This window comes from Carlito syrichta, unplaced genomic scaffold (genome assembly GCF_000164805.1).
Source record: "Carlito syrichta isolate Samal-C Ts95f unplaced genomic scaffold, Tarsius_syrichta-2.0.1 Scaffold315330, whole genome shotgun sequence".
NCBI lineage: Eukaryota > Metazoa > Chordata > Mammalia > Primates > Tarsiidae > Carlito > Carlito syrichta.
Genome location: NW_007259426.1, coordinates 570,817 through 584,456, shown reverse-complemented (window position 1 = coordinate 584,456; position 13,640 = coordinate 570,817). Strand labels below are relative to the sequence as shown.

At 35.4% G+C, this 13,640-nt stretch overlaps 1 protein-coding gene across 2 annotated transcripts in view; it reads right to left on the bottom strand.

Annotated features, from left to right (window-relative positions):
- MAP4K3 (mitogen-activated protein kinase kinase kinase kinase 3) overlaps window positions 1-13,640 on the bottom strand; it is a 127,989-nt gene that overhangs the window by 14,425 nt on the left and 99,924 nt on the right. For both annotated transcript variants that reach the window (XM_008072534.2, XM_021706171.1), the window contains exons 23-26: window positions 11,315-11,375; window positions 11,116-11,233; window positions 6,861-6,919; window positions 4,929-5,032 (exon numbers count right to left, since the gene is read on the bottom strand). In XM_008072534.2, coding sequence (XP_008070725.1) covers window positions 4,929-5,032; window positions 6,861-6,919; window positions 11,116-11,233; window positions 11,315-11,375 — 342 coding nt within the window. The remainder of the gene's footprint in view (window positions 1-4,928; window positions 5,033-6,860; window positions 6,920-11,115; window positions 11,234-11,314; window positions 11,376-13,640) is intronic.

Here is a 13,640-nt window from a genome sequence, read left to right as displayed (position 1 = left end):
ACTAGGAAGGTTGAGGCGGAAGGATCGCCGGAGCCCAGCAGGTCGAGGCTGCGGTGGCCGGGAGCGGCCACTGCACTCCAGTGACACAGTGAGACTCCAACTCCAAAAAAAAAAAAAAAAAAAAAGAACTTAATTTCATTCATAATAGCAGCCAAAAAGCTAAAACACCTAGAAACAAATTTAATCAAGGAATGAAAGATCTTTACAAGGAGAACTACAAAACACTGATGAAAGAAATTGTAGAGGGCACAGACAATGGAAAAACATCTCATGCTCATGGACTGCAAGAATCAACATTGTTAAAATCACTGTATTACCCCAAATAACTCACAGATCCAGCACAATCCCTATCAAACTGCCAGCTGTCATTTTCCACAGAATTAAAAAAAAAATCCTATAATTCACATGGAACCAAAGAAGAGTCAGAATAACCAAAGAAATCCTAAATAAAACAAAACAAAACAAAACAAAAACAAAGCTAGAGGCATCACATTACTTGACTTTAATTTATACTATAAGGTTGTAGTAATCAATACAGTATGGTACTGATATAAGAGCAGATACATGGACTAAAAGAACAGAGAATCTAGAAATAAATTCAAATACCTATAAACAACTGATCTTTGGCAGAGCAGACAAAAACATTGGGGAAAGGATATCCAACTCAGCAAATGATGCTAGGAAAATTGAATAGCTACTTACATACAAAAAAAGCTTGAACCCTCCCCCCCCAAAAGAAACTTGAACTCTTATCTCTCACCATATACAAAATTCAACTCAAAGTGAATTAACGACTTAAGTATCTAAACCATAAAAATCCTAGAAAAAAACCTAGGAAAAATTCTTCTGGACATTGGCTTAGGCAAAGAATATATGGCTAAAACCCTAAAAGCAAATGCAGCAAAAACAAAAATAAGTGGGACTTAATTAAACTAAAAAGCTTCTGCACAGCAAAAGAAATAATCAACAGAGTAAACAGGCAACCTATAGAATGGGGGAAGATATTTGCAAACTATCTATCTGACAAAGGACTAACATCCAGATTCTACAAAGAACTTAAGCAATCAGCAAGAAAAAAGTAAATAACTCCATTACAAAGTGGGGAGATGACATGGATAGCTCTCAAAGGAAGATATACAAATGGCCAACAAACATGAAAAAAATGTTCAACATCACTCATCATCAGAGAAATGTGAATTAAAATCACAGTGAGATACACTTTATACCAGTCAGAATGATCATTATTAAACAATAAAAAAAATTAGGTAATGGTGCACATGTGGTGAAAGGGAATGCTTATACACTGTTGGTGGAAATGTAAACTAGCACAACCTCTAGAGAAATGAGTATGGAGATTTCTCAAAGAGCTATAGGTAGATCTATCATTAGACCCAGCAATTCCACTACTTGGTATCTATCCAAAGGACCAGCGGTTGTTACACACAAAAAGATACCTGCACTCTTATGTTTACAGCAGCACAATTCACAATTGCAAAGATGTGGAATCCACCTAAATTTTTATCAGCTGATCAGTGGATAATGGAAATACGATACACGTATATATTATAAAATACTATTCAGCCATAAAAAAGAATGAAATATTGTCTTCTGCAGCAACTTAGATGGAATTGAAGAACACCATCCTAAGTGAACTAATGCAAGAACCAAAAAAACCAAACATCACATGTTCTCACTTATAAGTGGGAGCTAAACTTATAAGTGATAAGTTGGATCAGCAAAGGCAAAGAGAATGGTATAATGAATACTGGAGACTGGAGATTGAGAAGGGGAAGGGTGGGAAGAGGTGGTGGGCTAAAAAAAATCGCCTGTTGGGTGCAATGTGCACAGGTGAGGGTGGCAGGTACAATTAAAGTCCAGAATACTTCACCACTATAAAACGTATTCAGTAACCAAAAATCATTTGTACTCCCTAAAGCTATTGAAATAAAAATGAGCCAGGCTTGGTGGCTCACCCTGTAATCCCACGCCTTTGGGAGGCTGAGGTGAGTGGATTGCCTGAGCCCGTGGGTTCGAGACCGGCCTGGGCAGCGAGACCCAATCTCTATAATAAATCAAAAAATCAGCCGGGCATGGTAGCACATGCCTGCAATTCCGGCTACTCGGAAGGCTGAGGCGGAAGGATCGCCGGAGCCCAGCAGGTCGAGGCTGCGGTGGCCGGGAGCGGCCACTGCACTCCAGTCTGGGCGACAGAGTGAGACTCCAACTCAAAAAAAAAAACAAACCCAAAAATAATAAAAATATATTGTTCTTAAACATATTTTACTAAGTTCATTAAAATATTTTACATTTTTGTTGCTCTTACAGATTGGCTGTTTTCATTTTCTTTTCCAAATGGTTACAGCTAGTATTTAACAAAGTTACCGAATTTATTTTTAAATCTGGCATCTCGTAATTCTTACGAAAACAAAAAGGTGCAATGGGGCTACCATACAACTAGTCTTAATGTGTTGGTAGCTACAGTGTGGTTTCTGTGACTGGATGTAAAGCTCTATTGCCCCTGCTGTTCCCTGTTTCCTTTCCAGGCTGCTGGAGTGCCTCCATCCCAGGGGCGTGTCAGCATTCTCCCAACTTCTTCTCTAGGGGCTTTCCCATGACCTCAGGGCACATGTTTTGAATACAATCTGTCATATTTCTAGTCAGGTAAAATAATTTTTAAAATTCCTTTTGAAATGTGGTACGAGCAACAAAGCAGAAAGAAACTGCTTATTTCTTTAATTTTTTTTGTTAGCAAATAAGAAAACCATCAGATTTTTAATACTTCTATGTGGCTTCCAATAATAGCTAAGCAATGAGTATAAGTCATGAACAGAAGGGGATTTCCATCTAACAGTTTTAAATCCAGATGCTATTGGTGATTGTCTTTGAGGGCAGGAACTATATCTTATTCATGTTTGTCTCTCTAGTAAACAGCACTCTGTCTAGTTTCTATTAAGTATGAAATGGTGGGGAATATTTTTCTTTAACTTTTATTTATGATGAAAATGTAGTTTAATGAAACAAAAACTGTCAGAAATGTCATTAAGAGGAAGGAAAAATAAAGAAAGCAGAAGAATGTTTTTGAACATATCTGATAAAAAGTTATGGTATAGAAATCTCATAAATACTAACTGAAGTAATGTCAGATATTGAGACAAAATACACATATAGAAGTTCTGAAGCAGAGATGCAGAGAGGAAAGTTAAGATTAAGGGACCTATAGTTCAGGGGCTTTAAGGAAGGGGGGGAGTGCGCAAGTCTTGAAAGAGACCTGCAAGTGGAATTGTACGATCTCAGAATGCTCAAAACAGGCTTCATTAGAGCCAGGCCAAGCTCCCTGGTGCCATCTGCATGGAAAAGGGAAGCCATGGATGGGTAATTTTTAAGCTTTCCATGTCTTCAAAGTATATATTCCCTCCCACATGCTCTTGATACCTAAAATTCCTTTTAAAAAGAACAGGGTCTTTCATTATATATTCAGATACATGGTTGAACATACCAGATAACACATAAAATTCATACCCATGTATAATCAGGCTATCAGTGTATACAAATAGCTGATATGAACATTTTTCATTTTGGTAGAGGTTTAGAATGAAAAGGCTAGGAAAGCCATATCAAAAATAGGAAGCGTCTGTAGAAAAACCACATTGTGGTTTTTAAATTTATAAAAATTTAAAAATTTATAAGGCTATTTTCCCTTCAGTTTTTGGTCTAAAGAATTTTTGTTTTAGTAAATTTATCTGTGAAACTGCTACTTCAATGGGTTTCAGACTCTTGAAACTATATTTTCATCTATTTAACCCTAGTTAATTTTGAGGTTAATACGATATGAAAACTAAAAATAAACTTCTTAGTCACTTATAAGATTTTAAATAACAGAAAGTCAATACTTTAAACATCCTAATTCAACATTATAAAATTTAGGAAGAATCCCATTCCAGTTATATTCTGATTCAAACTTCTGCTCAGAGATGAAATGCTCATAAAATAAGACCATTTAATGCATATATAAGAGAAAAGAAAACAACTTTTAAAAATGCATTTGGTAATTCCCTTAGCATAACTAAATCTCTACTTCATACATTTTAAAAGTTAGATTTTTCTAAAATGTAACTTTTAGCTGAGTAACAGTAAATATTTTATTTTATTTTTGAGTTGGGGTCTCGCTCTGTCATCCAGGCTGGAGTGCAGTGCCATGCTCACAGCCACATAGCCTCGACCTGCTGGACTCAGGTGATCCTTCTGCCTCAGTCTTCTAAGTAGCCATAACTACAGGCAGTGCCACTGTGCCCTGCTAATTTTTTGACTTACTGTAGAGGCGAGGTCTCGCCAAGTTGCCCAGACTGGTCTTGAACCCTTACACTCAGGCAATCCTCTCACCTTGGCCTCCCAAAGTACTGGGATTATAGGCGTGAGCCACTGTGCCTGGCCACATTAAGTATTTTAAAGGTTATTCATTAATTAAAGATTCTGGAGAAACTTAAGTGCAAAAAAAAAAAAAAAAATCATCCCTTGGAAGACCTGGGCAAATCAATAGGCAGGCATATAAACCAAAATAAATAATTTATCTTCATTATGGTCATGCTTTGTCCTCTTAGGTCAAACACCAACTTGTAGGCCATTTCTCTGCAGAGGTAGGGAAAGTCAACCAGAGAGTACATTCAAAATGTTTCACTGAACTTTTAGCACCTCTTGCTCTTGACACTCTATTTCCAGTGCACCACTGCCATACCCTGACCCATATTTTAGTCTCTTTCAAAACATTTATCAGGTAATTGAGTTCCTTACAAAAGGGCAGACTTTCTCCACTCTGCCACACAATCCAAAATCATTAAATTATCTTGAGAACTGACAATTTTTTTTGAAGAACAGAAAAGTTGACAATTAAGCTTTTATACTAGAATGTGAAAGGCTGATTTCAGGCTTACCTTAATTAACATAAATTTCTGCATTGGTTCAACCCATTCTAATAGAACAATGCTAGTCTGAAGTGCCCCACATAGGTATTTATGGCCTGTGTAAGGATTTCTCACTGTCAAGGCAAAACAGTAAACATGAGTTCTCTTATAATACAAAGTCCTTACAATAATAGTTGCATGCTCAAAACATAACAAAATCAAAAGCTGGCAGCCAGTTCAATTACTTAGACAGCAGGATAAGAAAGAAATACTGTTTCATGTAATCGCTGGAAACCCCCTCATTACTTGCAGAATTTTTATTTGTATGCACAGATGGAACTGCTGGTTTGGGGCTCTAGGTGTTAAGGTAACAGGGAGATTAGCTAAGTAGCAACATCCTGAAAAAAGGGTCAAAGTAAATTTGGGGAAAGTTGTCAGATTGATATGATACAACACAGTCAGGCAGTTCACAGGGTAGTTTGGTAGTAACATTCAGAGGCAATAAAGCTTTGCTTCTAAAAATAAAACACTCGTCCATCTTCTCATTTTATTAGTGTAGTGATTACTGGAAACATTATAGACACTAATCAAATCTTAAAATATAGGTTTACAAATAATAAAATGAAATTGCCTCAGATTTTTACTTTTCTTCTGATTAAGATACAAAGCAAATATATTTGAAATAAAGATAAAAAAACTAAACTGTGAAAGAGAAACAGTAGTAAAATTCACATATAGATCTAAAATATTCAATTGACAGAGAGGAAGCAAACAGCAAAATCACCTGGCCAAAGCAAGCAGAAAAGTCTATATAAGAAATCAAGTTAGAAGAAAAATATGGACCCTTTCTTCCGAGGGACAGGCAAGTCAATCTGCTGGAATTTCTAACAGTGACTCACGCCACCATGTCTGAACCCCACCTTGCCATCCTCCTTTGCCCTAAACCAGCTGTTCTTGCTTCCTAGTACCAACATCATGGCATTCTGCTGGTTTCTGGGTTCAAGGACGCAGTCATCTCTGACATCATTCCCCTTCACACCCATATAGTCCCCCCTTTCTATTTTCACGGCTACTGCTCCGACACAAGACCTTCTTCCTTGCTGTACAGTGAGTGAAGTGCATGTTCACAGGAGGACTCTCTCAATCCATCTTCAATCTAACTGCTCACACTAACCCACCATCCTGCTCTCTACAACCTGGACCCAGTCAAGGTAGAATATTCAACATTTATTAGGTAAGCTTTATTTTTTGGATCTCCATATGATTATGTCATTTATTCTGTTTGAAATGGCCTCTCCAACTATTCACAGTTAAAATCTGCCTTCTTCTAGGGCATAGACCAAATGACACCTTCCTCAGTAAGCCCGTTCCAGTCCTTTCTACATTATACCTTGTGGTATAGTACCTTATGTGCATGATCCTCTTTTATAATACTAGTAATTTAAAGGAATGTCACATTTCTTGTTATTTGCTATCTGCAAAGAGAACAACTAGTTGCTATGGGGTGGGGGAGAAATTTAGGCAAGGGGCATGTGAATAGGAAGACCATAACCTTTACAGCACGAACACAAGGTTCCACATAGTCAAGGCATGAAAAGACTGCTGAACGAATGAATGTAGTCTCACAAGTCACTACTGAGCAGAATGGTCAATGATAAGTAACAGACCCCCTGGAGAACAGGGTGTGAAAAAGTGCAGTAAAAAAAGAAAAAGTCATCCTACTTTCCCCATTTCTTCAGGTAGCAAATTAATTGCTAAACATCTGTCATGCATAAGACACTATTAGGCTTAGTCTGCAGCAGATAAACAACCAAGAAACTTGTCTTACTTAAGAGGGGAAAATAAACTACTACTGGCAGAATGTCCTGGGGTGGTACTGTTTTATACCAGAAGGAATCTCATGGGGTTTTCTCAGTTATCTGCAACATAGGAAAGCTACAGGTAACTAGACGGTTTACTTACCAACACAACACTTCTGACACCACTTGGTTTCAGGGATTTTTGTTGATACAGAAAATTTCCTAAATATAAATGAAAATGAGTATATAATACATGTAGGCAAACTCAGCATGTGATAAACGTGCTGTTACAGACCGGTTAATAAAGAATGAGTTCAAAAATTGGTGCTGGCATAACAGGTCATCTATTAAAAGAAAGAACCGGATCCCTTTCTCATGGTTCCCAATCAATTTCAAATGGATTAAGAATTTAAATATGAAAAAAGAACTACAGAAGTATATGACTTTTTTCTTTAAAAAAAATGCAAAAAGAACAAATCATACAGGAAAGTATCAATAAACTTGGATATTTTTTTCACTGACACATCTCTAGTGCCTCAAACTATAGAGGGTATTCAATTTGTTGAATTAATAACTTTGGTTTACCAAAAGATACCACTGAGAAAATTAAAAAATAAGCCAAAAACTGGGAGAAGATATTTTTGGCATATACAATACATTTAAGTTATGTAAAAAGTTGTTTTTATCACTATAACAATTTGTTAAGAACTTCTTTTATTTAGACATTTTTATTTCTTTACTGAGGAAAAGTGGGATACAGATTTTCTGCAAAGGTGCTCTAGGGGTCCTGCAAACACCTGATTCAAATATAATAGGTAAAAATCCATTTAACAATTTTTTAAAGCTACCATTTAAAAAAATGCATGATGGCTGATCTAGGGTGATGGGGAAAAAAAAATATATATTTATATACATACACTCAAATGCCTTTTATAATGAAAGTTATTCTATGGGGACTGCCAGTGCTTCAAGTTGTGTAAACCTGAAATCAAACCTCTCCATTCCTGTACACATATTTAATTTCTTTTAAATGTGTACATGTGCCAATAATCTGATGTTAGTGTACTCCAACAGTCTTTTTTAAAAAAAAATCAGACTTGTACAATTTTACATAAAATCGTAGAACACATGTGTGATATTCATACTATTCCAAATACGATCAGAAGAATCTTTTTGATGGATCTTGTCACTGTACAACTGGCAACTCAGTAATAACCATACGTAACACTGGTGTTGTAATTTTTAACCATGAATGCGTTTTACATATTGTTGACTTTATCAAAAGTTAAAATAATTACAGCTAACACTGAGTCCTTACCATGTGCCATGCATTTTACATGTTCTATGTCATTCAGTGTCCCCCAAAATACTATGAAGTAGGTCACAGCATGAAAATCTGAGGCTCAAATTTTTGCTCCAAGTCTTAAAGCAATTTAGGGAGAAGAAACTTTATTTTAATGTCAGTCTATCTGACTTCATGTTCACAGTGATTTAGCTTTGATAAAAACCTATTACTTTTCATTTATGCTTCTTTGTCAAGTTTTACAATTTTTAAAAATTAATTATTTACTTAAAAAATAGAGACAAGGTCTCTCTATTGTTACCCAGACTGGTCTCAAACTTGAGGGTTCAAGCAATCCTTCTACCTTGGCCTCCCAGAGTGCTGAGATTATAGGTGTGAGCTACCCCACCTCACCCTGCGCTAATATAAATAGAGTATTCTGAGTTTGCAAGGTAAGCTGTTAAAAACTTTAACCATTTGTAATATCTGTGCAAATCAAAATGTTTTTGATACTGCGACCCCTAAACAGTAATTCAAAATTTATTCAGATGCTGAGGCACTGAATGACTATGGTGGATATCTAGAATATCCCAATTTCAAATTTCTGATTAAAACATCTCATTGCTCCCTTGACTAATTTTATATAAGAAAAAGTCTTACATTTCAATTTATAAGTTAGATTTACAGTTGTAAAAACACCCCTTTCCTACACATTGGAGTTTCATGCAGCTTAAAACAAAACAAAATAAAAATTCCCCACACTCAACCAAATAAAAAATGTGGACCAAGCTCTTGATAGATTTCCATGGGCAACAAGCTTACTGCTCCCGTCCAAACTTGTGACCTTGCTTCCCGGCTCCCAAACCTAACTTGGAGTTCAGGTTTCTCAGTTAGTCAAAACCCAGGAGAATTAACTGCCAGGTTCTATAAGATCATAAGGAAGACTAGTACATAGGCATGAAACATCAACTACTAAACATGGCTCAGAATTAACAACTACAAAACTTTTCAAAATAGAGTTGTGGGCAGCACCTTAATGCTTTAAAATTTTTATAAATGTTTGTGATCTACTAACTCGCCTTAATTTTAGTTATGATTTCACAAAAGGCAAGGCAAGACAATTTACTTTACCAACACCCAATTAACTGAATTCTAAGTTAACCAACATTCTTAATGTATTTTGTGTAGGATATTTTAAGGTACACTACAGGCACAGCTCAATTCACCATGTCTGATAATGATGAGACTCTCTCTTTATTGAGAGCCTATGAGGTGCCAAAAGCCATGGCAAGTCTTTAGATATATAATTTGTCATTTTCAAAACTCTACACTGGTTCCATTTTACAGCTGAATATGCTTGGAGGGGTTATGTAATTTATTCAAGGTCCGACAGTTAGCAAGTAATGATCAAGGATTTAAACTCGAGTTTACTGGCATTCCAAAGCTTATGTTTTACTAATGAAGAATCATAATATGGTACAATGAGTACCCATTCAAAATAAGAACCATGGGGCTCTCTATACTCAGAATAAGAACAAGATGTTAAGCCAAAGGAAGTTTAAGTTGCACTCACTGTATGGCAGAAGAAATGGCACTAATACACATTTAAGAAATATGATCTTGCTAAAGGGGCTTTTAGATTTCCTGCCAACAAGTGAGAAAATTAAGGGTAGATTCTACAGTAATTAATTACTAGATAATGAAATTGAAGAAAGTGGAAAGGACATATCAATGGTTGTTACTAAAAATAAGATTGACTAAAACAAAATCCCTGAAATAATAACTTGGAGAGGAAATATCCTTAGAGGTAAAAATCATACTATAACTATATTATGGAAACTCCTTAAAGAAGAGGCACTATATTCTTCAGTTTTGTCTTATCTGTACATGGGATATCTCGTGCACATTTGGTATCTCCAAAGGAATATGAAAAAAACTGAACACAGCTATAAACAAATAAAAAGGTATCTATTCTGAAAAAAAAAAATGAAAATATGAATGCATTCAAGTTTATGTGCCTTATTCTACTTAGGGGCACTTTATGTGCATCTTATATATACTTGCAAGCCGGGTGGTCAGTTTCTGTGCCCACAGGAATTTAGAATTATTGAATCAGAAAGTTGGGTGGAGAAGTGCTGTAGGTAGGCAGACAAACAGCAGCACAAAGTGGCAGCTGGGAGACTAAAACAGGCAAATAAACTATATGGGGAGAGAGAAATTCCCTAACCTCCATTCTGCTGGCTAATTAGAGGGACTACACCCTTAACTACAACTTTACAGGTATGGTACAACATAACACATCAAGTTCATCATCACAATTCAGAGTAAATCATGCAAAGATCTCATTAAACTCAAATAATCTATTTTAAGAAAATAAAAACATGCAACATATTTTTAAGTGACTTTCATTAAAAAAGGTTAATTTTTAAAAAGATTTTGAACACAAAGGGGCAAATCTTAGCTATACTACAGTATAGTATACTTACTTGGCAATTGAGAGCAAAGTCTCAAGATATTTAAAAGCTAAGGTTTTATATTAACTGTTTTATAACAAATATTATAAAGAATGGCTATATTATAAAGTTTTTGTAAAATACAACTTACGCAGACTTTGAAGACCTTTTAGTCAACAAAATAAGGCCCAATATTATAATATCAAAAAGAACAGTGTAGCATAATACAAAATTCTTAAAAGTAGAAAGGCAAACCTTAACTTCTAAGTAATTATCTGCCAATGCAAAAATCTTTATTAAATAAATAATTTTAATTTTCTAGGTTTAGAAACTATACTTTAAGAAAAATTTTATAAAGTTAACATAAATACATGTCAAAATCAAAGGCACTATATGTGATGTAAAATTACAGCAAATTACTATTTTTAACCTTGTGGAGAAACAGAATTAAAAATTCAGAGAGAAAATGCTTGGTGTAGTTGCGAAGTATAAAGTAGAAAAATTTAGAACAAGGGTGTGATCAATAGGCACTTGTTAAATTATATTATTGATGACTTTTTCACTACTCATTTCTATGAGCCCAAACTGAGTACTCTGTCACTTTCTGTAGCCTAAGTATTTATTAGAATGAATTGCTAACCTATTATCTCTAAGGATGAAATCATCATGAAATATATCCTTACCTTGGTAGTATTCTGTCAGGGAGTTTGTGTGCTGGAATAGCGACAGGTAACTTTTGCATTTGTCTTGCATAATCAAAAAGCCCTGGTAAATTATGGGAGTAAAGCTGAGAAGCTTTACCTGTAGAGAAAAATAAGTATGACATGAAAGCTAATAACAAACGGTAACAAGTGTAAGGTATTTAAAATCTAAAACACTTACCAGATATTGATAGCAAGCAATTGTTCATTACATACAACCATGTACATCTTCGAGGGAACAGCTGATTAAAAAAATGTAGAAAGTTTACAAAGCACAGTACATAACAACAATGTAAATATGTACTTATTGACCAAGTAAGCAATAGGTCAACTCTTTAAAAATTAAGTTATTTTTTAGCAAAAATTCATTTTAGAAGATATTCAAAACAAATTAATATATACATACACATTTATGTGGAAGAAAAAAATAAGCAATGTAATTTTAGCTTAAATATGGTATGGATCAAAGACCTGAATGTAAAACCTCAAACTATAAGAATCTTAGAAAACACAGGAGATGCCCTTACAGACACTGGAATAGCCAATTCCTTATCAAAACCCCAAAAGCCCATGCCATTAGAGATAAGATAGACAAGAGGGTCCTCATCAAACTGAAAAGCTTCTGCAAAGCAAAATAAAGCACTTAGAGAGTGGAGAGACAGCCCAGAGAAAGGGAAAAAGTATTTGTCAACTGTATATCTGACAAAGGTCTAAAATTCAGGATCTACGAGGAACTCAAATGTGCTGAAAGGAAAAAACAAACAGCCCTATTAAAAAGTGGGCAAAAGATATAAATAGACACTTCTCAAAAGAAGACATACAAGCAGCCAACAGATACATGAAAAAATGCTCAGCCTCACTAATCATCAGAGAAATGCAAATTAAAACCACACTGAGATACCATCTAACTCCATTCAGGATGGCCATCATTAATAAAACAGAAAACAACAGATGCTGGAGAGTATGTGGGGAAAAGGGAACGCTTCTACACTGTTGGTGAGAGTATAAACCCCTATGGGAAACAATCCGGCAATTTCTTTTTTTTAAGATTAGAAAACATAGTTTATTCAAAAGTAAATTAGAGAGAGAGAAAGAGAGAGAAGATTCACCTCCCCAAGGTGGGGGAGGGGTGGCAATTTCTAAAAGATCTAAAAATTGACCTTACATACAACTCAGCAATCCCCCTCCTGGGAATATACCTGGAGCAACTCAAATCATTCTACAAAAAAGATACCTGTGCAAGTATGTTTACTGCAGCACTCTACACAATAGCAAAAACATGGAACCAACCATGCTGTCCATCAAAAGTGGAATGGATTTTTAAAAAAATGTGGTACATATGCACAATGGAATATTATGCAGTCATAAAGAAGGACAAAATTATGAACTTCATAGCAACTTGGATGGATATAGCGTCTATAATACTGAGTGATCTATCACAGAAACAAAGAACTGAGTACCACATGTTCTCACTCATAAGTGAACTCTGACCATTTGTCATAATACTACATGAAAGAGATTGGCAGCAGCGGGACACTGCCAGGGGAGGGAGGGGGGTCCAAATAACCTCAGTAGGGGTACCTGATCCTAAACTAGGTGAAGTGAGGGCCATGGGAGGCCCAAACTTTACCTGTATATGACCATTTATGCACCTAATCCTGAATTGTATCCCATAACTTTAAAATTAAAAAAGTATTTCTCTAGCACCAAGTCTATGGTTTATTAAGAAATGCTATATTTATGAGTAGGTTTGTTTATTTAATACAAGTATATATCAAGTACCAGGACAAGACATAAATTCCTTTCATATCATCAATATAGGAATAATTAAAAGGTTTACGCAGTTTCATTAAGGTGTTAGATTTCATTCTAAATTTTCATTTTTAACTACATTTTTAAAAAAACTCTAAAGCTTTCAAGATTTCTAATGTCTTCTTCCTTTAGCAATTTAGGCTCTGGGTGAAATAATCAGTTTAATAAAAAAGAATGTAACAGCTAAGAAGGGTAGGTTCTCAATGACTCTGTGTAATCTTGGGTAATTTATTTCATCTCTTTGTCTCAGTGCTCTTTTTTGTAAAACAAAGTACCTCTCAGAGAAGTATGGTAATTAAAAAAGGTACTCTTTGTAAAGTGCTTAGGAGAGTGTCTGACCACTCTCTGGGCACTTAACAAATGTTAGCTGTAAATAATAAAAGCAGATCAAAAATTTAAAATCAGGACCCTATTTGTGTCATTTTTTCACCTTTCAAGCATCTTCCCCTATCTATGGACTCACGCCACCTACTTTCTTTTCCCTAGAGTCTACAGAAAACCAACCTCATCATTCAATTTCACAGTACGATGAACAAATTCAGGCTCTCACACATAACTCCCTACTTTTCTAGGCTTCCTCTGGGAGGGAAAAATGTTTCACTTTGAAGGGCAATGCTTCACTCAGAAAATATTACTCTAGGAGTGTAATTTTAAATGGTGAAGCGCCTTAGGAGGGGAGTCACTTCAGAGTCCCT